Source organism: Anastrepha obliqua, chromosome 4 (genome assembly GCF_027943255.1).
Source record: "Anastrepha obliqua isolate idAnaObli1 chromosome 4, idAnaObli1_1.0, whole genome shotgun sequence".
NCBI classification, from domain to species: domain Eukaryota; kingdom Metazoa; phylum Arthropoda; class Insecta; order Diptera; family Tephritidae; genus Anastrepha; species Anastrepha obliqua.
In genome coordinates, this window is record NC_072895.1 from 53865922 (window position 1) to 53887691 (window position 21770).

A 21770-nucleotide genomic window follows, 5' to 3' on the forward strand; every position below is an offset into this window, starting at 1 on the left:
TCAGCCTAAATACGGCTTATTGCCGTAGCCATTCGTAGTCATCGCTGAACACCATAAGTTGACCTAAGCGCGATGAATAATATCAATAAATATTGTCACGCTTGATCCGTCAAAACATCCTATTGGAAAAAGTATCTCCAATCTGATCACCTTTTGGCTACGTACACAAATCTGAACTTGAGCAAATTGAAAGAGATGACTTGGTTGTATTTACTGAATCGCTTACGAGTAAACTTACCTAAGCCCAAAAATAGTACACTGGCTATATACAGCAGTGGTAAGGCCTATCATGACATACAGTGTCTTAGTCTGGTGGCCAACACTCGAAAAAAGAACAACAGTAAAATACCTAGAAAGTATTCAAAGGGGTGCTAGTCTCTGCATAAGCGGGGCACTAAAGACTACGCCCACGGCAGCGATGAATGTCATGCTGCAACTATTACCGATTGAGGCCTACAGCAAACAGCTGGCGGCGAAATCGGCACTTAGGTTAAGAAAATCTTCCAACTTAGCCACTAACAGAAGAGGTCACGCAAGAATACTAGACGAATACCCCTTCCTACATCAAACGACAGACTTTTGTAGCTCAGTGGAGTTGCATTTAAACACATCTTTTACCACAACTTTCCCAACGAGAGAAGATTGAGACAATAGGGTAATGGACAATAAAAGCGGAATCAGCATCTATACTGATGGTTCCAAGCTAAATGATCAAGTAGGCGGAGGCCTTTATTCTGAAGGAATGAATGCCAACATCTCATTACGGTTACCGGATCACTGCAGCGTATTTCAAGCTGAAATATTGGCTATCAGAGAAGGCCTGCTAGCCCTAAATAAAAGTGTCCTCACAACAAGAGATATACTATAATATAAACATATATTCAGATAGACAATCGGCCTGAAAGCTTTAAAATCGCCTGATATTAACTCGAAGACAGTAAAAGAATGTATTGACGTTTTGACAGAACTATCACAGTTCTTTGTAATAATCCTGCTCTGGGTACCGGGTCATAGAGACATAGAAGGCAACTGCAAAGCAGATGAACTGGCGAGATTGGGTACCACATTATCGATCCAACCAGACAAAGCGAACATAACTATACCTTTAGCAACTTGCAAGATGCCGATACACACTATCAGTGCTGCCAGCAGGCTTTGGTCTCAGTCCCTGAATTGTGCAACTAGTAGAATGACGTGGCCGGAATGGAACATGAGCTGCACAAACTGACTGTTGAAACTAAACAGGAAAAACATGAGAAATCTTCTCGGGGTCTTAACAGGGCATTGTCTGATTGGCAGGCATGCCAGTGGACTTGGAGCGCCCTATAACGACTATTGCAGAAGGTGTAACGACATTGAAGAAGAAGAGACTATAGAATACTTTACATGCGGGTGCATGGCTATGGATAGAAGAAGATTCAATATTTTAGGAAAAAGCTCCCTAAATAACTTGGCAGGAGTAGCCAATATAAAAATAACAAGTCTTGTTAGATATATCAAAGCCAGAGGTTGGTTCAATGAGGAGAGGGGACAGCCCCGGTGGTATCACAATGGGCCTACAGCAGGCCTAGGTGTGTCAAACGACAACCACTATATCTACCTACTTACCTACGAGTAAACTTGATTTTTAAATGTTAATCTAATTTAGCTGCTTGTCAAATCGTTGAAAGAACTCTTCTTGATCAATGTTACTTCAACTAAACCGCGACGATTTCTTCGCTCTATATTCTACGTGATATGTCAATTGTGAGTGTGAGTAGTACCAAGAGGGTTCGGGTGGATCAGCAATGACTTTTTAGGACCTGAGGGAATATCTCCGTTCAACTCAGTGATAATTTTGAGATCATTCAAACTTGCACTTATTATATTAAAATTTAATGCGCTATAAAACCATTTTTTTTATTTTAATTAAAAAGTTTGAAATTTATATGAAATTTGTTCAAATTTATATGTGTCTTGTACAAAATTATAAAATTTTGATTCATATGATAAACACTGTATTTTATAACAAATGTATGAAAATAGAAAGAAACACAGAGTGTAATAAAAATCGGGCAAAGTAAAGTGTATTTATTATTTTGCTCATGACTGTATATGAAGTAAACGCGGCACAAACCAATCAATGAGTAGATAAGATACCATATAACATTCTAAGGTAAATTTGAAATCTTCTATTTAATTACCCAATATTCAATATTCAATGCCTTAAATTGCATAATCGAATACATTCCAAAGCTATATTTTTTCGCAACATTCAGCATGTTAGACTTCGAATGGAGTAATAAGAGTAGACAATAAATGGGTTAATAGGCCACAATGATACCAAGAAATGCCAGCCAAATAGTATTGCCAACCTTTTTATCAGAAATGAAAAATTGGGTATAAAATGTGAAGCATTTAGCTGAATGTGACACAGTTGACAAGTGAACGCAAAAAAATCAACTCGAAATTCTTCAGTGGAGTTTTGAAGTAGTGCTCGAAAAAAGTTCATTTTTGTTTAATATTAAAGTACTTTTAAAAATGAAAGCAATTTACTTGATTTTCCTGCTTGTCGCCAGCACCTTCGTTTGCGCCAGTGCAAGTGAGCAAGTTATTGGTACAATTGCATCAAATGCTACGATTTTGGGCATGACTACAGTACAAAAACGCTTTCGTTTGGGCCAAGTGGTGACGGCTACTTATACTTTTACCGTAAGTGAATTAGTATAAGATGCAAAAATCTCTAAGGATATGGTAGAAATATTTGAAGTGTTAATCGAGAACTCATTTCACTCTAGTCCATTTCATTTCTCGAATATTACATTTCACCACAATTATACCAAAAATATTTCTAATCCAGTTACTACTCGAGTACTGTTAAAGGAATGGACCGAGATTGCAGACTCTTTTTCGAAGAACGTAGAAACAGATAATAAGGTGCAGTTCTCGACCTATACCACTACCATAATTCGGCTAGAAAATTTCACTTTAGATATTGAAAGTAAAGAAGTAAAGAAGTTTGCTAGCCATGCTTTGTTAGCGAAAAAGCCGGGAACTGTACCTTCTTGTCGTTAAACGTCCTTTGTAAGGAGAAGGAAGGTCTTGACTCGTACCTTTGCATAAAGTCACCTAACTTGTTCCGCCAAGCAAAATACGAATTGATTCCGATTGGATTTCTTTATCCTTTTATTTTAACACTATATTTTCTTATACCGTTAGGGTGCTACTACTACCGCTGTTGTCACGGGCATCAAGATAAGTGACAACAAGCGTGCGGGGAAGAGTCCTGCTGTCGCAATTACAAGCGGTGCACTAAACTCAAGCACCGTCACGCTGACGTTCACATCACAACGCGGCTTTGGAATTAATAGTCAAGTTACCGTCTATGGCACGGCATAGAAGTTACACATTCACCAAACTTTTCTTTTTTCAAACTAACACTTGAAACTAGTTTTTAAGATGAATTATAAATAAAGCCTTTATTCAATTTTTTTACCATGCAACATTACGAATAAAAAATAAATTTTGATTTAAATTTTTATTTTATTTTTTTATTTATAAAGCGTAATAAAATTCAATAGAAATATATAACAGAGTAAAGAAAACAATAGAATAAAAAAATAAATAATGTACTAAAAATTAAAATTTAAATGTTCAATATGTAAAAAAAAAATTAAGTAAAAGGAGTAATATAAAATAATAAAACACCAAATTGTGTTTAATAATATTTAAAAATAAATAAATTAAATACATAAAGATAAAAACAACTAAATTAATATAATAAAGTAAAACAAAATAAAATTAAAAATTCAATACAAAAAATGATTAAAATAATATAAAACAAAATAAAAAATTAGATAATAATTAAAAGTAAAGTGAAATATAAAAAGTTGAACAATAAAATAAAAACTAATTAATAAAATAAAAACAAAGAAAAATATAAAAGTTAAAAAATCGAATTAAATAAAAATAAAATTTAAAGGAAATAAATTAATACAATAAAATGAAGCAAACTGAACTAAAAACAAAAATAAAAATAAAAACAAAAACAAAGTAAATACAAGACAAAAAAACATTAAATGCGATAAAAATAAATAAACAAATCAAATGTAAAATATAAAATAAAAAATTTAAAGAAAAAAATGTAAAAATAAAATAAAATATAAAAAATAGGCGGTAAATTCAATCAAATAACTTCCAAGCTTGTAGTTCAAATTGTGTTTAATAATATTTAAAAATAAATAAATTAAATACATAAAGATAAAAACAACTAAATTAATATAATAAAGTAAAACAAAATAAAATTAAAAATTCAATACAAAAAATGATTAAAATAATATAAAACAAAATAAAAAATTAGATAATAATTAAAAGTAAAGTGAAATATAAAAAGTTGAACAATAAAATAAAAACTAATTAATAAAATAAAAACAAAGAAAAATATAAAAGTTAAAAAATCGAATTAAATAAAAATAAAATTTAAAGGAAATAAATTAATACAATAAAATGAAGCAAACTGAACTAAAAACAAAAATAAAAATAAAAACAAAAACAAAGTAAATACAAGACAAAAAAACATTAAATGCGATAAAAATAAATAAACAAATCAAATGTAAAATATAAAATAAAAAATTTAAAGAAAAAAATGTAAAAATAAAATAAAATATAAAAAATAGGCGGTAAATTCAATCAAATAACTTCCAAGCTTGTAATTCAATGTACAAAAAGAAGAACTTAACCCGCTCAGTCTATGACTCGATATCACTCTAGTATGGGTTCCAAGCCACAGGAGCATCGAGAGTAATGAGAAGGCGAATGAGCTTGCTTAAGCTCCACCGAGCTAGCAGAAGTTCCCTTCAGCCGAATAAAGGCGGAACTAGAGTCTCACTATCACTGCATTGCAGGTAGATGATGGTAGAGACCGCCAATCTGTGCAATGGCCAAGAAGATATCACATGATCAAATGTTTGGGCACCGTTGACCTGACATTTCAAAGCCAAAAGCGGCAAAACACTACCAACCAAGCAACAACAAAGCAACAAAGAAAATGGAACATTAAAATTAAATTAAATTAGATAAAAATCAAGTGTACAAACAACTTAAATAGAAAAATTAAATACACTAAAAAAGTAAAAGCTAAACAAATATGTATATTCAGCAAGATAAAATCAAATTTAAAAAATTAATCTTTTTAATTTTGCAAAAAATGCAAAAAAAAAATACATCAAATATAAAAAACGAAATATAAGAAAGTAAATGTTTTATAAAAATGAAATAAAATAAAATACCACAACAAAAAGAAATTAAAAAACTAAAATTAAAATAAATGAACTAACATGAAAAAAAATTAAATGTATTTAAAGTAAATAAGATAAATTAAAAAAATAAAAGAAATATAATTTTATTAAATTAATAAAAGATTAAACATTTACATTAACAGTACGATTTCATTCAGATGGCTCCCGCCAACAGCGCATCCTCTCAACAAAATTTCAAAAACCTTTTGCAAGTTTATAGCTATGCCTTACGGTCCTGAATCGTTTTTTAATTGTTCACAAAACATTGCGTTTTCTCGTGGAATGTTAGTTCATTATCTTTTCCAATCTTGATATCTAATATTTTTTTCTACTCTTGGTTTGAATTTGAATATAAGGATGCCCCTTTCGTTTTGAGACATGACATCAACGGTATGAATATGGTACAGTATATCAAATCTGATATTATAATCGGAAAGTTTGACATTTTTAATTGTAATCGTACTCAGATCGATTTATCGTTTGATTAAATCCACAGATTGGTTCAGAGAAGATTGACGAATGTAAAGGACGAGCTCCAGGGGTATCACAATGGAACTAATCAGGCTTAAGTGTGTCGGATGACAGCTACTTAACCTAATCAGGAATAAAATTTTTGTCGTTTACTGATACTTGAAACATTCATCTTGGTCAAAAAATTATTTTAAATCGTGGTACTTTGATGTGAATGTTTGGAATAGCTCCCATAATCAGAAGCTAAAAATTGAAAAGCACTATATCATAAGTAGGTATTTATTCACGTTCGAAACAGCCTGATTTGTTTTCCGGAAAATTGTGTGAAATGTTAAACTGTATATGAAATTGAACAGACGATACCTTGGAGACAAACAAAGATTTTCGACATATCAAAATGACTTAAGAAGCGAAAGTTTTATTTGAGATAGTGTTAGATCCCCAGTGAGCCCATTAAAATCCAGCTTTGAATTGCGAAAGTATACTGCTTAATACTTTGCCTTAGTTATATTATTTTAGAACTATCGAAAATGTTCCTGGAAGTGTTTATTGGCTCTGCATTCAAGCATTCTTTTGTTCATTCAATTACTTTATTTTTACCTTTTTAATTAATTCTAACTAGGAGCAAAAGTTTTTAGTTTTCATACTTTCATGTACATATGTATGCTTATAAGTGCATATCTACATATACAAGTATGTACGTTTATTTGATGATTTTAATACTCTATTTATTAGACAAACATGGCAACTGGAAAATGTATACAACTTTCTTCTTTGCTTGTTAATAAATTGTCAGCAGGTGTTGGATATAAGCACGTAAGCTCTCACACTCATATATATGAAATGCATAGCAGACACAAAATGTTGCGGTTTTCAGTACCCAAACCACTGTAGTGGATGTGCAAATGTTTTTCAAGTGCATCGGGGAAGTGCATATATACAAGAACATACAAATGTAACATATACATGTGGGTAGAATGTTGAACACATTCTATAGCAGTTTGTAGTACACATTCATATTCCCAGTTTGCAACACATTTTGCGGTTTTTGAATACAAAATATTTGCAGAATATCTGATTAGATGCGTCAAAATCATGGACACGAACAAACTTATAAAATATTTATTTGTGAAGCTATATGTAAAGGGTTTTCCAATAACAGGTGTTATTGGTGAATGGATTGCGCTAACGAGAGATAATTTACGATTTTTTATTGCCGGAATTGGATGGTATTGATCTGCAGAACATTTATTTTCAACAAGACGGTGCTACGTGCCACACAAGCAACGAAACCATTGATATTTATGGGAAAAGTTTCCGGACCGTGTTATCTGTCGAAGAGGTGATCACAATTAGCCACCGAGATATTGTGATTTAACACCTTGTGACTTTTTTCTTTGGGGCCATGTGTAAGAGAAGGTCTACGCCAACAGCCCATGGTAGCCACTTTGCAACTCCTTTAATGAAAAAATTGCATGAAAAGGATATTGTCCTGTAAGCGTGGTCGTGGTGGTCATTTGCCTGATGTCATTTTCCACTATTAACGGCATACCTTCCTCTTTATAATGAAATAAACATTCGATCATTTATATTAAAAAATAGCATTTTTCTTTGAATATCAAAATAACACCTCTGTTTGGAAAACCCTATACAATTTCCATTATTACAGAGGGAAGAGCAGAAATACATACAATACATGCGAGTAGTGCGTAAGTAAATTCAAAGCCAAACTATTTAGCAAACACGTGGTTGATGATTCGATGGTAGAAATCAAACTAGTTCGAGAGTGGATGTAAAACTGCCAATTCGAGCTGTATGCAAAGCAAATATTCTTTAAGCTAGGCTGGGAGTGGGTAGAATTGTACTAGTTGCAAATTACCAATAAGAGGTATATCCAAATCAAATAATCATAAACATATCAATGCGAGCTGTATACTAAGTATATATTCTTCAAACTAGGCAGAGACTGGTGAGAATTGTACTAGTTACGAAAATACCAATTAGAGATGTATCTAAATATTTTACAAACTACTTTGAGAGTGCTGCAACAATTGCAAATTACCGAACTACAATAGTTGCAAAATTACCAACTTGGGGTGAATGCAAAAACATATATTTTTTAAACCATTTCAAGCTGTATACAAAATAAATATGTTTGAAACTACACCGAGAGTGATTAGAATTGTACTAGCTGCAGAATTACAAATTCAAGCTGTATGCCATATAAAAATTCTTCAAAGTAGTTCGGGACTGTGCTGGTTACAAATTACCAATTCTCGATCTATACAAAACAAACATGATTCAAACTAGTTTGAGAGTGGTTACAATCGCACTAGTTGCAAAATTATCATTAAGAGCTGTACCCAAAGAAAATATTCTTCAAACTACTTCAAGAGTAGTTAGAATTGTAATATAAATACTAGTTGCAACATTTCCACATAGAGGCAACACGAGGTGTATGCAAAGACAAATAGTTTGCTATCAAATAAGAAACTTTCAAAAATTAAAGAAATGAGAATTAAACAAACAAAAATATTTGTGAAGCCAGTCAGCTGCATTGTGAATTCCAAAAATCCCACGTATCATTACTTCAAAGATAGTCTGTGCAAGCAATCGTAAGATGAACTCTCAGATAAAAGAATATTTAAGTATAAGACAAGAAAGATATAGAAAGATATATATATATATGAATTACAGAGTCTTAATTTAAATCTCATCACGTGTGTAAATTTTACAAATCACATCATATAAAGTCGAGTATTAGACTTCAAGGTAAGAAAAAGTTGTCTGTAATATTTTAATTAAAATTGCTTTTTTTTCAATTTTAGCCATGAATTTCAACTTATTTTTTAACTGTGTCAGAACTGATGATTTTCGATACAACTTGGACTAGTATTTTCTGTGCCTAGAATGAACTAGTTTCATACTACATAAGGTAAAAAGTAGCCACTGCCAAAGCCGCCAATTACCATTTGAAAATGATAGAAGGTGAACTATTTCAGGTGCAAAGAAAACTGCGTACCACCACATACATACTATGAACAGTAGTAGTAGATTTAGAGTAGTAGAAGTGGAAATAGTAGATTTAACTGCAGCGATAATTTGGTTTCTCGGAATAAGACATTCGAACAGCAAAGGCGCGACTTCGGAATTTTTTTAATAGAAAACTATTTGCGAGCTCTATTAGCTTATTCGATTTCTGTGCTCTCTTACCCTTCTACTCCTTTTATTTTATAAATATTTTGATATTTCGCAATCCTTATCACAATAAAAATAAATACAGAGCCGTCAAGGCAAATCCCCTTAGAGCAGTTTGGAGAAGTGGCGTTGGGCTCAAAATTATTAAATTAATGACAGTAAAGTGCGATAGTCCAAGTAAGCGCACTAGTAACTTACAAATATAAGACTAAAGCAGAGAGAAGAGCTGCGATGCTATAATCGCTCCGTGCCGAACGAAGTTCTAAAGAGGCAAGTGAGTGATTAGGCTACAAAAAACACGAGTTTCTAACATTGCCAAAATTTTAAACATTGCTCACTGCAAATATGTATAAAACAAACCAAATGAGAGAGCTCTACTCAAAGCGGGTGACACGTTTGCTCACTGTTTTGTTTCATCGAGACAACGCGCGGTGTCACAAGTCAATCAACACATTGGCAAAACTACATTAATTGAACTTCGAATTACTCCAACATCCACCCTATTTCGCTCAAATGAAGAGCTTGTCGCTCAAACTGAGGCGCCTAAAAATGTGGTATTGAAATGTTAAGGCGGCGTTGGAATGATTGCGGTGCTCTTGATGAAAACTACGTTGATGAATAAAGCTAATTTTGATAAAAAAACCTGTTTTCTTTGATAGGCCCGGGACTTTTCAGCCCATGTTTTAAACTCATTTTTATCGAAACCACATTTTTCAAATCGGCTGACTTCATAACGCCAATAAATTTTAACCGATGAACCGTATATTCCAAAAAATAGTATGCAAGGAAATGCAAGCAGATATTTTAATTTATTTAAAAGACATTTTTCAATGGCCACCCATTGCATAATTCTTTTTTAAAAACATGAGCTTTTCTCGTAAAAATGCACCGTTATTTGTAAAAACAAATGTATCAATAGCGACTTGGAAACATAAATAAATTGATATACCATAAGCCATTTCTAAAGCAATTTGAAACGATAGTCCGGCAGTATTCTCTTCCAAAACAAAAAAGAAACCGTTTCGTCCCAGAAAGCAGCACAGTCGCCAATTTGTTTTATATATATTAACTTCAAAAATAGTAGATGTTTTTCAGTAGTTTTACTCATTTTAGTGTCCCGCTGAAAAAATTTTCCGAAATTCCTTAGTTTTTCGCTACTACAGTATACTAATCTCCTAAACTTTTTTCACTTTGTCGCAAGTTGAAATATGAGATTATTTTTGTTTTTGTTATCGTGTTTAGAGCCATAAGTGAAATTTGAAAAAAAAATATTATAAAATACCTTGCGGCTTTTTTACCCGTATCATACTTAGTTTACCAGCCTTTTGCTTATCACTATAAACACTTCAATCATTTATGGGCACTCCAAAAATACTTGCTACGTTCAATCTATCTACATATGTACGAATATATAGTATATAATTAAACTAAACATTCTGAGTAGAACTTCCGGTTATTGAATTATAACAAACAAATAAGGAAGACTAAATTCGGGCCGGACTAAACTTTACCCGCGCGCCTTTGACTAAAATTTAATTTGGACTGTTAATTTGTGGAATTAAAAAAACTAATACACAGTTATAGCATGTAACATTAGAGAAACACACGGAATATTACTATTAGCATATGAAAAGTGGGCGCGAGCTTTATGCGACCCATTAGTAATTGTATCGCATCTTTTTTGCCCTTGTGAAATCCACTCGGGAGCATAGAGCCTCTACAAGAGGTCGCATCCAAATGATTATTAATTGGAACATCTTAAAAGTATACAACCAATAAGAATTTATATTTAGAGGATGCACCCCTCTTAATTGGGACATAGGGCAAAAACTAGTCTCTTTCTACCGTTTAAATCATATGCATTGTTCCTAATTTGACTCCAGAACCATGTTGCTCACTCCTCACCCACGTCATCTTTGGGTTATCACCACCTTTTTCCTCTTATAGATTCCATTCAAAAGCCATTTTTGATACGTTGCCGTTGTTTTACGTAACGTGCGACCAATCAAGTTAAATTTTCTCTTTTTGACTTCCAGATTAGTGGATATGTTCTTTGTGAGAGTGTGAAGGTTCTCGTTTGCGATGGTAACTGGGCAGAAAATTTGGCAGATTTTTCGGAGGTATATGTTTATGAAAGCTTGGATTTTATTGCCGATCACGTTAGTAACTTTGCAAGGTTCTGATACATAAAGGAGAATAGGTTTGATGTTTGTATTGAAAATTCTAAACTTAGTCTTCCGGGATAGAATATGGGAGTCCCTGCGTCTGCACTTTCCTCCTTCGCTATCACACTGCCCAGATAGGAGAACTGCTCAACATCAGCGATTGACTCAGTGTTGTAATTCATCCAAAAGGTTAAAGCTTCTGTCACCGGTGTCTCCGTATATAAATGAAGAGGGATGCAAAGAGTGTATATAGTGAGGGCGGGTTTTATTAAAAGTAAGGGGAGGCACCGCCCATTTGTTAAAACTTAATGAGTCATATTTATTTTTTTGGGACATTTCATTGACCCAAATTTTTAGTATTGTAGTTTTGCTTCATTTATAACAGGGATGTCGGGTCTCTTACTTTTTTGAAAATTATCGTTATATGGTAGGTGGCCGGGGTTTTTGACCGATTTTACTTATTTCCAATTCCAACTTACATTAGATAGAGAGTAATATGTGTACCAAGTTTTATAAAAATATATTAATTATCGCTCGCACAGATGGAAGGGCAGACAATACTTGGGTATACATATGTATAAGTGCCTACAACCATCTCGATCCCTTTATATATATTTATGTCTAAATTTTAATACCCTAAGGCACAAGAGCAGGCGGGTATAAAAATATAGATATACACATAAATATACATATGTACCTATACTGAGTCATCCGACTTCCCATGAGCCGAATATATTTCCGAAAATACATAATTTTAGGCTCAAGCTCTTCAGCACTTTAGTTTAGTAGATAAAGTCCCCAGACAGGGTGCTTCCGGATATCTTAAAAAGATTACAAATTTGATAAAAAATTGAAAAGCTTTCCAGAAAAGTCCCCTCTTACTACGTGAATACGTTATATACCATATATTTTTATACTTATACATACATACAATGTGTTCACCTGTTCTTATGTTACAATAACACTTAAAAGTGATAAGATAAATTGCCTGCTCCGTTGTTGGCAATGCCAAATGATTCACCAGCGATAAAAATTATAACTAACAAGAAATGTTGAGGACTACTTGCCTATTTATTCCCTGAAATCTTGAGATAATACAAATAAATTAATTAACAATAAAGAAAACGATAAATATTGGTAAAAAACGCAGGTATCAAAAACTTTTGATCAACTTTAAAACTCTTACAACTCATGTGTAAATAATATTGTTTAGTGTGTATTTTTGTGAGTGTGAAAAACAAATAAAGACACACTTGTGAACCAGGCCGATAAGCAGACTTCCTATGTATAAAAGAAACAGATGTCACCATAAAGCACAACAGTAAGTTTCCAGCCGTTGAACTATTCACAAGTGAACTGAACAAAAAATCGAGTATCTTAACAGAAAGTAATTAATTTGAACAATGAAGACCTGCACAGCAATCGCACTCATTTCTTTCGCCGTCGTGGCAGCGCTCGTTGCCACCAGCATGGCCACCAACAGCACCTGGGGTACTCGCGGCTACTACGATCGCCTGCTCTATCGCACGCAGGTGGTGAGGAAGTCCGAACTTTGGCGCAAAATCTCTGTGGATGTGGATTTCCCAGTAAAGGTACTTACAGACTAAATTATTTAAAGAAATACTAAAGGAAAAAATAGAAAATTGAAAAAAATATTGAAAACAAAATTTGTAAGCAATTTGTGTAAAAAAAAATTTAAGTAAGTTGTAAACTAAAACGATTTTTTTCATGATATCAAATTAAACAACAACAAAAAATTCGATTTACAAAACAAACAAAAATAAATAAATTAAATTGTTGTTAAACAATTGTTTCATGCCATTAAATTAAACAAATTTTTTTTTTTCAAATTACACAAGGATTCAAAATTGCACATGAACTTCAAAGTTAGAAGTGATTAAAAAACACATTTTTGAAAAAAAAAATTTCATATCAGCAAAAAAAATGTAATTAATGAAAAAACAACATTTTTGAGATTAAATTACAAAAAACAACATAAAAAAAATGTTTTCTCAAGACATTTTTTATTTTCATATCAACAAATTAAATAATCTCTTTTTTCAAATAAAAACAAAAAAAAAATTTACTCAACATCACACATTGAATTATTTATGGCAATGGCAAACCTCCGAGTGTATTTCTGCCATCAAAAAGCTCCTCATAAAAATATCTGCCGTTCGAAATCGGTTTGAAACTGTAGGTCCCTCCATCAAAACGCACGCCACAAGCATCAGAAAAGAGTGCAAATACAATTTTTTTCTGATTTTTTTTTTTTCTTATTTCATAACTCTCTTTTTTTTATTATGCTTTTATTTATTAATTTTTATTCATATTAAATGAAATATTTTTTTTTGCTTTCCTGCAGCAAGCATACAATCCTTATCCCATCACTCAGGTGGTGGCTATCGATCACAAGCGCAAGGATGGCGGTTATGCCGTGCTGACCAAAGGTGGCCCAGGTTACCGTAATGTGACTCTACACATCAAATCCGAGCGTAATCATGGCCTTAACTACACCGTTGAGATCTATGGCAGATAAGCGAAGCAAATATTTGAAAATGGATGAATGGAGTAAAGAAAACACAAACTTTCATGGGATAAAGAATTCTGTAAACAAAAACTGAAATACAAAAAAAAGAGAAACAAATTCTGTGATATTCATACATTAATGTACACTTGAGAATATAAGCGAAAAAATTAAAGGCTTTTTATTGACAATATCCTAACAAAATGAGTTTACGTTTCTGTGGTGGTAAGCAGTAATCTCCTGAGTGGAAAAGCATGTTTTGGATAAAAGTAATATATTTTATATACTTGGTACATATCTGTACATATATATGTGTATCATAGCCAAAATGTTGTTTTTTTTTTGTTGTCGCTTTAATAATATATACACGGTTGGCCATATTAAACTGACCCATTGAGTAACCCTATAACTTTTTACTGTAATTTGAAATCTAAGGTTTACGTCAACAAGCCAAAGACACTAGGCGCACTTAAGGCCAATATCCGACGGGAAATAGCCGCCATATCGGCCGAGACGCTGGCCAAAACTATGGAAAACGCCGAAAAACGGGCACATTACGCTATACGAGCTAAAGGCGACCACTTGCGCGATATCATATTCAAAAAGTGATGTAAACGAATCTCCTTGAACTAAATTAAATGTTTTTCACAATGAAACACAAAAAAATGTTTCTTTTTCCATATTTTTTTAATAATCACATGGGTCAGTTTAATATGGCCAACCCTGTACATATCCAAATACGTGCTAAGGGCGACCACTTGCGCGATATCATATTCAAAAAGTGATGTAAACGAATCTCCTTGAACTAAATTAAATGTTTTTCACAATGAAACACAAAAAAATGTTTCTTTTTCCATATTTTTTTAATAATCACATGGGTCAGTTTAAGATGGCCAACCCTGTATTATGAACGTAGAGAGTTCCCATAAATAGAACAACAATCGTGCATGGATCTCTATACCAGAGAGTCGCTTTATAAATTTATTTCCTTAAAGGTTGGAATATACTTCAATAATCTGGAATCCATTGCATAACGCTCATGCTGTTAATATTGAGAGAGTCCAATGGAACTTCGTTCGCTTCGCTCTCCAAGCGCTTCATTTAAGTGATCCCGCCCCGTCTCATAGGTTTGAAACGTCTTTCAAATAGGTCGACCGTTCAATCTTTACTCTTTATATCTGATGTTCTTAATCATTTAATTGACTGCCTAACACTTCTTGGGTAGATGAGCTTCAATTGAACGCTACGTTTCTATTATCTTTTTTATGTTGCGTATTTGAATTGAATCATTTTAATTTTACCACTAAATCACTTAATCAGCACTTCATAAAATCTATAGTTGCTTTGATCCAGATTTTGCTATGCGGAAATCTCTATTTGTGTATAAGACTAAATTTTTCTACTTACAACAAATCGCTTGTAATTAGCTATTAGAAATTTTAATTCGGTTCTTCTGTACTTCTGTTATGTAAGGTTTTATAATCATAGTTTTAATAATAAAGAGATGGCTCATAATGTATGTCCGAGCAAAGCAGCCATAAGCCACTTGCTCAAGATCACTTTTGCTCTTTTAATCCTTTTTTTTTCCACTTAGCGAGGGCAGAATAGAAGCGACAAATCAAAAATACCCAAAATTGGTTATGTGACTCATAGTATATGACAACACTATGTGACAGTGAAAATATTATACCGTATAATTTTTTCAAAACATACATCACACTGATGGTCTAGTCAAGTAGGAAAGAATTGCATACTTGAAATTTTGAATTCCAAATTCAAGATCTGGGCTTAAAGCCGATAAACCGATTAGGTTAGAAAATACGTATGTACTTTACATATAGAGAGGGCATTTTAACTACTTACATTGGCATGCATATCAAAAGGAAGCCGGAGTAAAAAAGGTAAAACATGAGAAGAAATTTAAAAATGTTCTGTTGTTACATCCGCCGTTTGGGCTTTTCTCATAAAAACTGCTACTAATTGCGCTAAATTTTTGGGCGTTATTATACACAAGGGAGGTTATTGCTTGTTTGGTTCCGCTAGATGGCATTGGAGCTCTATTTGGTTCATATTCAAAATTTACATATATTGCTTCAGAAAATGAAATACGTTTGCCATACGTACTGTATACGTATATGGCGCTGGACTCTAGCCCGGAGAGCATATTTTTTGCACTTCTTTTATAGGGTTGACGGGAGCTAACAATTTTTTACTCACTGGAGGGCAATAACCGAAATCGAATATGTATCCTGGGTTGTAGCATTAACGCGATCGATGCCATTAGAGAGGTAAGGTTTTGCGCTAAAAAAAGCTTCTGAATAAGTTTTCTAATTTCTTGACTCAGTATTATTTGAGCGCCTGTCAAAGATGGGCACCTTGTAAGAGAAAATATACCACATTTTCAAAATTTATTCGATAAAGGCAAAAATGCATACCAGGAGCGCATGCATTAAAATGTGATCGAAGTTTTTGGTTCTAATACTGTATTGACCAATCATGCGAAATTTTAGTTTAGCGGATTCTGTTCCGTTAATTGTCGGCAAATTGTTAAAATTGTCATTTGAATAAGGCAGGTTGATGTATGAAGGGCACACAAAAAACACTCACGTACCGAATTTCCATCTGCGAGTCACTACTGAATCGCAATAAAACCAATCTGAAGCGAATGGTAACTGCTGATGAAAGTTCAGACACTTACAACAACGTCAAGTGAATATGGTCGTAGCCCAATCGCTACGAGCTGCAAACGGTGGCCAAGCAGGGACTAACGGTTAGAAACAAGTTTCTATGTATTTCGTGGGAATGGCGGGAAATGATCAACAATACCCTCCCTTACTCTTAATTCTAACCTGTACTGTCAACAATTGAACTGTTGAACTGCAAGCCTCAAGAAACTGCCAGCTTTAGTCAATAGGAGACGAATTGTCAACCACCAAGGCAACGTTTGGCCACTTTCTTAGATAGTTGGAGGCTGTTATTAATCCTTCATATAGTCCCGAGCTGAGCACAAGCGATTACTTCCTGTTCCTGTTTTTGGCGAATAACAAACCCATTCGTGAAAAATTCACATCAAGGAAGCTTGTGTAACTAGACTGTCCGTTCTAGATTTTTGTCAATAGGCGCACGATAGGAATTATCTTAAGAATAGGAGTAAGTTATCGAGTAAAGAGGGAATATTTGACGCCAAATGTCATGCAAAAATTATGGACTTATTTATACTTCACCTTCATGCAGCTCATTGCTCCACCGCCTGTGGTATTCCCTGTCACTTGGAAACTAATAACCATAACCCAACAGCATAATCTTTATTTTATACAACACAAGAGTCGCCTCGCCTTATATTTTTATTGTACCAGCTTCTGCACCACACAATAGCACGAGCCCGATGATGTATTTATGAATTGTGGCTTTTTTCGGCGAGAGAGGATTGCATTACCCAATTGCCTACTTTCTTCGTACCACATCTTGAAAAACGCTGCATCTGTTCATGAGACATTTGCCGTAACATTTTTCAAAGAGGAACAAAAAGAGGTTGATTTCCTCTACATTGAGATCAACTGAAAGTTTAATCCTTGTTCACTTTGGAGCTTTCATTAAATTTCCCATGTAACTGAAGATAAAGCAGATAGTTAAGCCTTTTCATACACGCAATGCACCAACTCAACCACACTTAAGCTAACGAGCACTTTTCAAACATGAATGCTTACTTGCATACTTGCGTGCTTACATATGTATTTGTATGCATATATACCCAAGCATAAATCACACAGTCTCATTAAAAAGCTATTACATCCAATTAGTTTTGATGTCGAAGAATGAAAACGATCAAAGTTAAAACAGTTGCAACTTACACTAATCAAAGTAGTTGTTTTATTGCCATATAAAATTCACATAAAATTCTGCTATGTACACACTTAGAATCATGCTCGATGCTGCATTGTAATATTAGATTTTTATTACATCTTTAAACACAGGTACATACACATACATACGTATGTAAGTATTATTTTTGTTTGCGAACAGGTCCGTTTAGCATTTATTTCTTGCCATAAATTTCCACAGTCGAATTAATACCACGATTATACTGACTCTTCAAATTGATGGCGGCAAAACGATAGCCTGGACCGCCTGACCACAAACTGGCATAAGCGCCAGAGCTGTTAGTGAAGCGATCATAAACGTAAATGGCTGAAATGTTGCGGGTGTTGGTTTGGCCCTGTAGACGGAAGAAGTGAACACACGTAAGTAGGAGAAATAGGAATCATGAAATTTACAATAGATATGTACAAGACTTTGAACGGACTAAGTGGCTGAGAAGATAAACGAGTTCAGATAAAAAACAAATATATTAAAAAAAAATTAGAATTAAAACCTAGAAACAGGCTTATCAAACCACAAAAAAACGTTGCGGATTTTCCAATGGGCCTATAAAATGTATTACATTTTAAGACTACCGCCAAAATATGTCGAAAAATATTACGACACGCGAGCTGTACTCCGTACTTAATAAAATTGAGTTTTTCGTTTTTAATAAACATAGTTAAAAAAAAATACTTCTTCAAAAAAAATTACCTCAGATAATAGAAAAGTTTAAGCCTAAAAAGGTTCGCATAAAAATGTCACCAACAGAGTCAAAATGATGAGAGTTTTTATGAAACTTAAATAAATAGCTCAGCTAAATCGTGAAAACATATTTCCTCAGCCTTTTCATTTCTGAGAAATTAGATTTTTTAATTAATTAAAATCAGTATCTTTTTTTAATAAGATTAGTTTTAAAAAATATTTTTCTCAAAAAATTATCTCAGACATTTGAAGAGTTTAAGCCAAAAGGTATGTATGCATAAAAATGTTTAAAAGCTTTACCAACAACCAAAATTATGAGATTTATGATGCTATTTTTGTTTTTTTTTATATGCTTAGGTTTATGGAAAACTTTAATTACTCAGCCAAGTCTTGACCAATTTGGAAGGCTAAGGTTAAATTGGTAACGAATATTTCTCTTTAGCTTTTTTAACTTTAGTCCGTGTATTCGCGTGCCAATTTTCTCGCAAATATCATTATTTTGATTCCTTAAAATTTTTTAGTATTTTTTGTAGACCTTTAAAGCACAAACTTTTCTAAAAAATAAAATTTAAAAACTAATGTTATGAATTAAAAACCCATTTTTTTAGCTTTTTTCAAATCAGTTTAGCTCACGTAAATATTTATATTTTATGCAAAATATTTTGCCGGGTGCCTTAGAATATAATACATTTTACAATTGCGATGGAATTTTTTTTTTGTATCAAAATAATTTCTAATCTTCAATTACATTGGAAACTTCCTTGTCGACATTCTATTAAACTTACCGATGCGGGGAAGTTCACATTAACACTCTGATAGCTATTTCTAGCAGGTGCGCGTACGACATTCTGACGCAGCAGCAATACATCCGTTTTATTATAATAACCCCATGAGGCGCTGGCAGCAATGGTCACACTAGCCAATGCGGCTATGACGAGGAGCACACTAACAAGAACTGACTTCATATTATTTGGATAATACTTGATGTACTTTTGTTTTTTTGTTATAGCTTCAATTGCGCTGAACCGAGGTTGAGTTACTACTGTTGCTTGTTGTAGGAAATTTTCTGGCCTTTTATATGCCCATCGATTGATTGTTTTGGTTACATATGAACTTATTTTGTCAATCTTTCCTGCGATTTCAGGTGAAAAAGTATGAAAGTGAAGTGATTTAATTGCAATAAACACATTCACACACACACAGACAGGCATGCGCTTATCATTTATCAGTATTAGGTACACTTATCACTCAAGCCAATATACAGCAGTCAAAAAGTGTGTGTATGCGTGTGTGTGTGCGAGACCTAGTGTCATCAGTCATTGTTTGTTACTACCTATTATGTAGTAGCAAATTGATATCGGCGCACTGATAAGCGAAAGGCAAAGTTCTGCTGCGAGGTGGTCTAATGGAAGCGAGCGCCGGCAGGTGATGCGCCTGGTTTTATTGGCTGGCATTGTAAATATCGGAAATTAATTAAGCCTAGCGTCGATCACATACTTATTTGCTAAATAGCGAGTTTAAGGTCTTAAGCGCTATGATTTTTTCTACCACAAAATTCACATTTGTATGTAAGTATTTACTAAATATCTCGTGGTTATTAAATAGCGCAACTAGCCCAGTATAACGTTTTATTTTGATTTTAATTTGACACATTCCTACTTACAACCACCTTCAATATATACCATTCCAGTATTTTATGAAAATTAATGAGTTTAACTTTTAATTCATAAACAAATAAATAACGAGTATTTATACGTAAAAATATTGTGACGAATCATGAACATTTGCGAAAAGTCTGGCAACAATACCGAACGAATTAGGTCCTAAAGCAAAACACGTATGACAGACGAAAAGACGGAAAATTCGAGTTGGCACCTCAAATTACGATAGCATTAAACATATGCAAGGATGATAGATTATCAGATTTGGATATCCGAAACAAAATTGTGAGAGCAACTTTGGGTGCCACCTCACCGGGTATTCGGCAGCAGTATTCTACCTGCGCATTTCACACGTATTCACAAATTGATCCAGTCAATTCTTATTGATGACAAGCAAGTTGCGTTGGGCGCAGGTTGTGTTGATTTTTTTTTTTTTGTATATTACCAACACAATTCCAGTTTATTCGGAAAAACCCGTTTTCAGAACACCGGTTATGTCAGCAAATCAGCTGATTCTTTAAAAATCGATAGGCGCCGGTAACCGGTCTGATGTTGGCGACACCTCTGCATTGCTTACATTGTGAAGCGAATGTATTGTATATGTAGAGGTGCATGCGAAAAAGGTATTCGGTTTTAAGTTGAATGTGTGAATTGAAAAAACTGGTGAACATTTTAATGTACTATCGTTTTGTTGTGGGGTGTACATAATAATTTCGCCTAAGTTATCGATACGCCACGCGTAGTGTATTTACACATGTAAACAGTGTCAGCTTGTTAAAAAGTAGTGCCAAGGCAAAGGATAACTCAAATTTTGATCTGCGTGGATTTTTGGGTGACAAATATGGCCTATATGGTGCATAACACATCAATTCAATGTTTTGCTGCCCAAACACTCACTGGCTTAAGCTGATTTATGATTTATGGGGTGGTGGGCACAGGCCAGCAACGAAGAGCTCTTAATATTGGATTTGACTTGTCGTATTAATTTCGGTTTCCTTTGTACGATGTTCAGAAAGAAAAGGTGTAGCCAACATCTTACCGTTAACCGGATCTCGGCAATTTTGGATTAAGGAATCACCTGATATTCCGACGTAGCAGCGGTGTGACAGCAGTTTGTTTGGAATAGAGGTGGGCAAAAACTAAGATTGGCTTGATGATATACAAAAAAATTAACGCAGCCCCTGCTCATGTTATTTCGTTGCCGTCTGAACCACGACTACTTGGGAAACTGGTTGTATTCAACCAAGGTGAATTTATTAAACGTGAGTGCAATATAGCAACAACAACGTTTTCTACTATTTCTTAGTGTAAAATAGTATTTTTCTTAGTGTAAAATAGTAAAGTAGCGTGCAAAAGAATGGCTAGTTACCATTCGATTTGTGCTGACACACTAATTTACAAGGCAAAAGAAAAAATCATCTGGCCTACTGTTATCACCTCGAATAGACTCGCCTTGTATTCAACTAACCTCACTTTACACATTTTATTTTCATTTCATTCGCCTCTCCCTCTGTTGAATCCCCTGTGACTTATCAGCTTAGGTAACTCGCACAATTTGACTTGGGCTGGCCAAATCTTGTAATTTATCATACTTGGTTCGTAGGCATAGATACACGAATCATCTGATGGTGCATCGCGATTCAATTTTATCAGCATTTTTTTACGCCAACATAACCACATGAGCCTTTTTTCGAACGATTATTAAATTGTTCAGAATCCGAAGCGAGGAAACCTTTTTGCTTTAAGAAACAAATTATTTAAAAAAAAAACTGTTAATACCTTAAGTAGACTCACTTTTACTGTGGCTTACTGTATACGAGTATACTCTTTATCGCCTCATAACGAACCAATCAAATAAAAATTAATTATTCAAAATAAATTAAATAGAAGGCAAGGGAAATATGTAACA

General features: G+C 33.7%; 3 protein-coding genes across 3 annotated transcripts; 2 read left to right on the forward strand and 1 right to left on the reverse strand.

Annotated features, from left to right (window-relative positions):
• Window positions 1-2520: 2520 nt before the first annotated feature.
• Window positions 2521-3378, forward strand: LOC129244152 (uncharacterized). Its single transcript, XM_054881768.1, has 2 exons — window positions 2521-2691; window positions 3199-3378. The coding sequence occupies exons 1-2, from the start codon at window positions 2521-2523 to the stop codon at window positions 3376-3378; spliced, it is 351 nt and encodes a 116-aa protein (XP_054737743.1).
• Window positions 3379-12441: 9063 nt separating this feature from the next.
• LOC129243689 (probable salivary secreted peptide) lies at window positions 12442-13757 on the forward strand. Its single transcript, XM_054880894.1, has 2 exons — window positions 12442-12702; window positions 13476-13757. The coding sequence occupies exons 1-2, from the start codon at window positions 12514-12516 to the stop codon at window positions 13647-13649; spliced, it is 363 nt and encodes a 120-aa protein (XP_054736869.1). The 5' UTR covers window positions 12442-12513; the 3' UTR covers window positions 13650-13757.
• A 3711-nt stretch (window positions 13758-17468) lies between these two features.
• On the reverse strand, window positions 17469-19234 carry LOC129243690 (probable salivary secreted peptide). Its single transcript, XM_054880895.1, has 2 exons — window positions 18986-19234; window positions 17469-17853 (listed from the first exon to the last, which is right to left on the reverse strand). The coding sequence occupies exons 1-2, from the start codon at window positions 19163-19165 to the stop codon at window positions 17674-17676; spliced, it is 360 nt and encodes a 119-aa protein (XP_054736870.1). The 5' UTR covers window positions 19166-19234; the 3' UTR covers window positions 17469-17673.
• Between the last annotated feature and the right edge of the window lie 2536 nt (window positions 19235-21770).